Genomic DNA, 9012 nt, shown 5'->3' on the forward strand with positions numbered 1-9012 from the left:
TCTTAAACTCAGGCATCTCTTTGAGACCCAAGCAGGGTAAATGCCAATTAAAACTTTCCTGGGCACATCACAGTATAACAGCTTAAAACTGAAAACAACAAAAAAGGCTAAAATAGCTGGGGTGGGGGTGGTAAAATTCTACACTGTGTTCAAAGAAACAACAACAAAAGACTGACAGCTGTCTTCTCAACAGGTTGAATTGGAGAAAGGGAGATAGACCACTGCAGATATTACAGTAGTTCATGCAGGAGCTAGGCATTGGCAGTGCGAATAGATTGGAGGAGATGAATAGATTCTTGCAAAGTAAGTTAGTGATCTTCAGACTGGCATATATCTACCTTGAGAGATACAGAAAGTTTCCTAGAGTATGCCAGTGTGGATACTTTTTAGGAAATCAGTTTCTAAATCTTTAACTTGCACATCTATTCTTTTCTAAAATTGAGCCCTCTGGTGGAAGTATTATTGCAATTTCTTCTGTCCACTTCTTTCTCCAATTACTCTTCCTTATTTTCCAAAGAAAGTTATACTTCTCTTATTCTTACTTTGGTTGGTATATAGCTTTAGGATATAAAAAAGCCTCCATGTTGCATAAAAAAGGAATATTTTGAAACATTGTTGAGGTACAGAAAATGAATTTCTAATGACTCAGTATCAGATTCTTTTGCAGATCATGGTTTTCAATTCTTTGCTTTCAGCATAATTGGTGGCCAGTTGGATGCATTTTTAAAAATAGTTTCGTTAGATCATGTATTTTTTTTAGCAAATAACTCAGGAAGTGCTCAATGAACTAACATCGTAAGAAAACTTCCAGTTCTGTCTACTTATGTGAATACGAGTTTTCAGGGCAAAGACATGCATATATATAAAAATAAAAAGTAGAACTGAAATTGATTGTGATTCTTGGATTCATAATTGGAAAGGAAAAAAGTTTTATCCACATCTTTAAGAGTTAATACAGTAAAATTTTGCATATTCATGTTTTATACACACTATAATTGTTTTGATAAGTTGTATATTTATAATGATAACTCAAATCTGGTACACTAACACTTGGATTTTATATACACAAGAAATTTTAAAATATTGAATGTACATATATAGTTTAAAGAAGTAGGATAAAGAAATTCAAGACTTTCAAGAATAAAGGCACCATACCTTTGGTTTTAAATTTTTGTTAAGTGAGAGATACAAGTTCTTACAGTATTTTAAAATGCATGATGAAAGCTATCACATTGGTATGGAGTTTAGGTTACATTGGAAACATTTCAAAGAGTGACATAACAGGTTTATCTTAACATATTAATAATGAAAAGTTTTAAATGTTAATGTATAAACATGCACAGATTTACTCAGTTTTTCAAAAGTATTTTAGCAGGTGTCTGAATAAAATCTTTCATATATTATTGGCAAGGCCACCACTAGAATGAAGCAAAAAGGCACCTAGGGTACAAAAATTTAAGGCAGTCTCACTCTCAGGTCCTACAAGTACATTTATGAGAACCTAAGAGTGAGTGCCTCCTTAATTATGCACCGTAGATGTCTTCTTGTTCATTCTAGTTCCGGCCCTTATCACTGGATTTATACAACATAAGAAATTTGTTTGTGAAAAATTGGCTTTAGAAAAAATATTTGCAAATATCAATCATTTTTTCATTAACTGCTTTTAATTTGCTTTTTAGGGTGGGATTAAAAACTCAGCCTGAATCAAAATGCCCTGAGCTACTTGCCAATTACTGTGACATGTTACTAAGAAAAACACCATTAAGCAAAAAACTAACCTCTGAAGAGATCGAAGCGAAGCTTAAAGAAGTGGTACGTAATATATATATATTTTTTTTACTTTGAGTTTGTGTTTTGCTTATAAGACTTTCTGTGATAACATCATTTTTTTAAAAATGTGCATTATAAGGAACTAATATGAAATTTTGCAGTGCAAGATCTCAATAAGTTAGTTATTTTTCTAAATGAAAATTTTTATTCCGTAACTTCCAGAAAAGGGAATAGCATTACCCCTTTATTAATTCTTTTTAGGCAATTAAATTCTAGCACCTATTAAAGGGAAAACAAAAAGGAAAATGGTGCCGATGGTGTTTGGAACAATTGACGAAAGACTGGGAGTTTTTAACTTCTTTCTTTTTGTGAGAATTCAAAATAGATAACTAGGGGTGAGTGAGTGTAGATAAAGAAGCAGTTGCTTTCATTTATATTTGTCTCCTTTTGTTAGTGTAATAAAAGCCCAGGAATACAAACATGAAAATAATGAATAAGGATATAGAGAAAGTATAAACATTAAAGCCTAGAGAGATTAGTGTCAGAAAAAGGTAAATAAGATATGTAGAAGAGGAAATTGGAAAGAACCACTCACTTTTGCATTTTATATAAAATTTGAAGATGTTTATAGGAACTAAAAGGTTATTTGGTTAAAGTCTCAAATTTGCTAACTTTTAAAGTAGCAAATAGAATATCAGGATTGATTATTTTTCAGAGATGGGCAGTTTAGTAGGCCTGTAAATATGCTTTATAAATTTCTGAATGTTGACAATTGGGAGATAAAGAGAGGTCTGAAAGAGTTGGCTAAGCATATATGTGAATTGACAGTAACTTTTTTGTGTGTACAGCTCTTGGTACTCAAATACGTACAAAACAAAGACGTTTTTATGAGATATCACAAAGCTCATTTGACGCGACGTCTTATATTGGACATCTCTGCTGATAGTGAAATTGAAGAGAATATGGTAGAGTGGCTAAGAGTAAGTAATTTTTAAAAGTATTTGTTGTTTAGCACATAGTTGATATGTGTGCTTAAGTAATACATTTTAGTGATATCTTTAATGTTGAAGAAATAGATATATTTTATAACCATATGATATCAGTTACATAAAACAAAATGATATCTATTAAAGTATATCTTCTTAATAAAGACTTGTAGCGAAGCACCTTTGCTCTTGTTTGAACTGACCTTATTAAGTAGGCTACAGGACAAATAATTTTTAAGTTGTTAGTAACTGCTTAACTATGAAGATGTTTGTAAGTAAATACTTCTTTATAACAAAAAGAATCAGTAGGTAAAAGATGATGGCTTATTTTAGGGTAATCATTGCTCATTGTGACTAAATTTCCATATCAAAATATGTTGTCCGTTCCTTTCAGTTCATTTTAATGGAATTTGAGTTATATTAAAATAAATATGTCTTTACATGTATAAATATGTTTCAAATTCCGGATTTACAGATAGCTCTGCTTTGTAGCGTGGGATAGTAAAAATTACTATGCAAACTAAGACTATGCAAAATGATCTTAATATTATTAACAGTCAGTGGGAAAAATTATTTTGTGACTGATTTCAGAAATTTTTTGTCAGAACATTAAAAACTCTTACTATCTGTAAAATTACACTGTAATTTAAAACAAACTTTCAGAGTTAAAGTTTTTATTTCCTTGTAAAAAAAAAACAAGATTAGTTAAGGAAGTACTCTGAATTCATATGTCCGATATTGCATCTAGAATATATAAAGAATTCTTACAACTCAACAGTAAAAACACAACTCAATTAAAAAATAGGCAAAGGATTAGAATAGACATTTTTTCACAGAAGATATACAAATAGCCAATAAGTAAATATAAAGATGCTCAATATCATTAATCATTAGGGAAATGCAAATCAAAACCACAATGAGATACCACTTTACTCCCACTAGGATAGCTAAAATAAAAAAGACAATAATAAATGTTGTTGAGGAAGAGAAATTGTAACCCTGTGCATTGCTGGTGAGAGTATAAAATGGTGCAACCTTTTTAGAAAATTATTTGGTAGTTCCTCAAAAAGTTAAATATAGAGTTGACCCAGCAATTCTACTCTTAAGTTATTCCACTTGAGAAATGAAAACATGACCACACAAAATCTTGCACATGAACATTCACAGCAGCATTATTCATAATAGCCAAAAAATGGAAACAACCCAATTTGTCAGCTGATACATAGATAAAATGTGGTTTATACATAGCATATTATTTGGCAATAAAAAGAAATGAAGTACTGATGCAAGCTACAACATGGATAACTTGGAAAACATTCTAACTGACAAGCCTGTCACAAAAACACCTATCGTATGATTCCACTAATACAGAATGTTCAAAATAGCCAAATCTGTAGAGACAGAAAGTAAATTAGCTGTTTCCTAGGAGCTAGGGAAGGAGATGATGGGGAATGACTGCTAATAAGTATGGAGATTTTTTTAGGGGGTGATAAAAATGTTCTAATGTTCTAAAATTAGGTAGTGACGATGGTTACAGAACTGTAAATACTGTACAAAAATCCACTTTATTGTACACTTTAAAAGGGTGAATTTTGTGGTAAATGAATTATCTCAATATTACTGTTAAATGAAGAGTGGATTGACTAGAGCTTGCCTTCATGTCTTGTAACTTGCAATGCTGAGTCAGCATCTTTTGCATGCCTTGGAGAGTTGTCATTCTCTCTGTAAGTTTAGATCAGCTTCGAGCCTTTTGTCTTTTGGGTTTTCAGTGTTGTGAAAATTTTTGCTGATATCACTTCCTCTGGGGCATCTTATCCTTTTTTTTAATCACTACAATTTTTCTCATTTACATTGACAGTTTGCCTTCACTAACTTCCTATGGCTCTGCATACTTAAGTCTTTAACGTTGGCAGTATCAACATGACAACCAAAAAAGAGTAGGCTCTTCTGTAACTCCTGTTATGTTCTGTTTTGTTTTCACTTCCGGCATTATTTTCATTTCTTTACTATACTTTTATCATTTTTGTTGCCAGTTACCTCTTTTCAATTATCTATTTTTGTTACTGTCATGCAGATTTATCACTGGAACACAAAGATGCAGCAAAACTACATGCTTTACTGTCTGGGTGAACAGATTTTGAAAGAAGTATTGTGATTGTTCACTGATGTGATGTCCTCTGTTACTTGTGTAATTATTTGTAGATTGAGGAGCTAGAAGTGAAGGTTATATTTTATGCATTACTCACACTTAACATATAATGGTAACTGAAAGTTGAACTATGTTGTTGGGGGACTGGTGCTATTTATTCATACTATGGTAACTGAAATTCATGAATATTGGAATTGTGCAAAGAAAGCCAGGATTGCCTGTACTAACCTATTGGTTTTATGAATCAAATTTAATAGGTATTAGACTACAGATATTGTAATAAATAAGAGAGGACGAATTTTGTATTAAAGCATCTAAGATTTAGTTTTCCATTAAAAGTTTTACCAACAGTATATCAGATTATATATTATTTATTACCTCTTATGTCTTTCATTTTCATAGGAAGTTGGTATGCCTGCAGATTATGTAAACAAGCTTGCTAGAATGTTTCAGGACATAAAAGTATCTGAAGATTTGAACCAGGCTTTTAAGGAAATGCACAAAAATAATAAATTGGCTTTACCAGGTATTTTATAATTTATGTGTATAATATATATTTTTTTTAACTTTTTTAAAAAAATCTTTGTTTTCCAGTAAATTAAAAATGAACCTTGACAGTAATAGATAGAAAGATGTTACAAAGACCACATTCTTTGAAGACATCCTGCAAAACAGACTTTAGATTTGCTAACCCTTATTTTGGAAACAAAAGGACACTTTTTAACAAAAGCTTTAGTCTTGTTTTTTTTTTTATCAAAGCTTGCCTTGTATGTATGTATATGTTTGTTTATTTATTTTGAATTTTATCCATTGTCAAGATTATTTACCTTATAGTTTTCTGATATTCTTGCCTATAGCTGATTCAGTTAATATAAAAATTTTGAATGCTGGTGCCTGGTCAAGAAGTTCTGAGAAAGTCTTTGTCTCACTTCCTACTGAACTGGAAGATTTGATACCTGAAGTAGAAGAATTCTACAAAAAAAATCATAGCGGTAGAAAATTACATTGGCATCATCTCATGTCAAATGGAATTGTAAGTAAATATTGTGTTAGTTCAGATATTGGTTTGGCTGAAAGTAGCAGGACTCCAAATAAGTGTTGCTTAAACAAGATAGCTTTTTGCTTCTCTCACATTAAAAGTTTGAGCAGATATAGTGGTTCTGTTCCATGAACTTGTTAGGAACATAGTATTCTGGTTATGTCACCATTCTTAAGGTATTGCCCTTGTTTGCAGAATCCAGTATCATCTCTCCTGTGTCTTCCAGCACAACAGAAAGGCGAGGGTATAGTATATGTTCCTTTAAGGGCAACTTCTAGAAGTTTACTTCATCATTTCCACTTATATCTCATTGGCCAGAACTCAGTCACATGGCTAAATTTTGCTCCAGAGAAAGTTGGGAGATGAGCCTTTATTCTGGACAGTCATTAAGGTCTGCTAAAAATTTTATTACCATATAAGAAAGGAAGAATGGATATTGGAAGACAACTACCAATCTTTTCCAAATATAATCTCATGTAAGAGAGATTAGAGAAATTGTAATCATTATGAAGAGATTCTTATTTTTTTAAATTACTTTATCTATTATAGATAACATTTAAGAATGAAGTAGGTCAGTATGATTTGGAGGTAACAACGTTTCAACTGGCTGTGTTATTTGCATGGAACCAAAGACCCAGAGAGAAAATCAGCTTTGAAAATCTAAAACTGGCAACTGAACTTCCCGATGCTGAGCTAAGAAGGACATTATGGGTTTGTTTGTTTTTATGTGTTCTGTTTTTAAAATTGTATCTTCTCACAAAGCAGGACATATGTGTTAGCTTGCTTATATTTTATAAATTCATAATTCTGAAATGACTTTAACCAAGAAAAATAAACCAAAGAAGTATTTATGGAAGAAAAGAAATTGAAAATAAGCAAGTTTCTAAGATGGAGAAAGGCAAAAAAAAAAAAAAGAGAGAGAGAGAGAGAGAGAGAAAGATTGAGTTGGTATTTAAATATTACCTGTGAGGAGTGTGGCGAAGATTTCATAATGAGAATTTGTTCATTGATTTTATAATAACTAAAAATTTAAGAATTAGACAACTTTGGTCCTTTTGAGGGCTCGTAAAATGTACTCTTTAGCCTTTGCTTGTAATTACATTATATCCCTACCCCATAGATCTCTTAAATTACCTAGAGAGAAACAATTGGTAAATAACTGGCAAGTGGTGTTTGTGGTGGGTCATATGTAATCAGTCTTTTTAGTTTCTTGTCTTATTGTAAAGAGAGCATTCATCACTTCCTCATAACCAACTCTTCTCGTTGTGTCTGTCCTCATTGTGCATTTACGTTGTTATAGTCATGGAGGTACCAAGTAAAAGTTTGAATTCTGAATTTGTGTTTATAATGTTTCCTCACCTGTATTGTTCATGTTGGAGAATTGATATTAGTATCTAACTCTATTTATAGATGCTAATTGTTTTCTCTTTATTCTTCATAGTCGTTAGTAGCTTTCCCAAAGCTCAAACGTCAAGTTTTATTATATGAACCTCAAGTCAACTCACCCAAAGACTTTACAGAAGGTACCCTCTTCTCAGTGAACCAGGAGTTCAGTTTAATGTAAGGTTTATGTTGGTCGATCTAAAAACTAACTTGTTTGAATTTTAGTGCTTTATTTTTAGCAAAATATTTTTCTTACGTAATATTTAAAACATCTGTATACTGTCACCACTCTAGATTTATGCCATTTAGTTGTTTATTAAACATGTTAATGAATTAGAGATGTTTACTTTATATATTATTCATGGATACATTTTGAGTTCTGACATTTTATTGTATTGCTTTTCATCTTTAAAGTAAACCATCCTTTTACATTTTAAAGCTGGCTTTACCCACGCAAAGCATTTTTTTCTTAAGATCCAGTTAGAAGATAATGCTAAAATACAACCCATATATCTTCAATTATCTAACCAATTCCATAGCAGTATAAATTACATTAACTTTGTTATTACAGGGAGTGTAGTCATCCCTGTTTTATTAACAGAGCCTTTATTGTGTTTTGGGGAAATCATAGGGTTTATTTTAAATAAAACTGTATGTTGGTTATTTGTTACTTTTCCTTTAAGCAGTTTTGGATATTAATTTTTAGAATATTTCTGACTCTTTCAGACATTGTTGCTATAATATGATGTTTAAAAGGCCTTTCTCTGTAAGATATTGATGCATTGTTTTTTATAGAAAAAATGCAAAAGTTCAGAAAAGAGGTAAAATCAACCTGATTGGACGCTTGCAGCTCACTACAGAAAGAATGAGAGAAGAAGAGAATGAAGGAATAGTTCAACTAAGAATACTAAGAACCCAGGTTTGTAATGTTAAGACAGAATGTCTAAAATTTGAAAAACTTTGGCTTTTTGTTTATTTTTGTTTTTGTTTTTAATCTTTAAACCCCCTTTTTTTGAATTTAAAAACATGTAGGAATTCAAATTTTTTGTAAGGAAGAGTTACTTTCCATTTTACTGGAATTTAAAAGTTGTATTGATGACATTCTCATCTGCTGAAAGAGATGCTTGTATGGCTTGGCGGACTCTGGTAGATTCTGTTGGTTGGGCAAAACCTTGGTTTTAGGTTGTGTCTTCCTTTGACCATACCTGAATAAATGTATCTCAGCAACAAATTTCAATTCTAGAATTAACATATTTTAATTTTAATTTAAGATTTCTAATTCCTTTGTAATGTGAAATTAGGGAACATTTTAAAAAATGTTTTAAAGCTAGAGTTATGATACCTTCCATCCATGATAAAGAATACCTATTGCAAGCTAATATATGACCATTGTAACTGGTCATACTATAAGATGCGCAGAGAAAATAAAGGTTTTTTTGTTTTATCTTAAACTAATCCATAGTTATGCCCATTCCAGTAATCCAAGCTGTCCCTTTAGGTAATGCCGAGACATCTTATTTCTCCCTGATCCTACTCTGCCCATCCCCATTCTTTGTACCTGTTTTACTATCATTATTTAATATTGTTTGAAATTATTGGCCAATGCAATGAAATAGGAAACAAATAAGAGGAAAAGATTAATTTTTTTTATTACTTATAGAACATATAATTTGACAAAGGAGTAG

The 9012-nt window shown here is 31.3% G+C and overlaps 1 protein-coding gene across 2 annotated transcripts in view; it reads left to right on the forward strand.

The window, feature by feature from the left end:
* Positions 1 to 9012, forward strand: part of CUL5 (cullin 5) — a 77388-nt gene that overhangs the window by 61798 nt on the left and 6578 nt on the right. For both annotated transcript variants that reach the window (XM_006913427.3, XM_025047903.1), the window contains 7 exons: positions 1680 to 1812; positions 2619 to 2750; positions 5308 to 5431; positions 5763 to 5938; positions 6494 to 6655; positions 7386 to 7504; positions 8123 to 8246. In XM_006913427.3, coding sequence (XP_006913489.1) covers positions 1680 to 1812; positions 2619 to 2750; positions 5308 to 5431; positions 5763 to 5938; positions 6494 to 6655; positions 7386 to 7504; positions 8123 to 8246 — 970 coding nt within the window. The remainder of the gene's footprint in view (positions 1 to 1679; positions 1813 to 2618; positions 2751 to 5307; positions 5432 to 5762; positions 5939 to 6493; positions 6656 to 7385; positions 7505 to 8122; positions 8247 to 9012) is intronic.

Source organism: Pteropus alecto, unplaced genomic scaffold (genome assembly GCF_000325575.1).
Source record: "Pteropus alecto unplaced genomic scaffold, ASM32557v1 scaffold385, whole genome shotgun sequence".
In the NCBI taxonomy this organism is placed as follows: domain Eukaryota; kingdom Metazoa; phylum Chordata; class Mammalia; order Chiroptera; family Pteropodidae; genus Pteropus; species Pteropus alecto.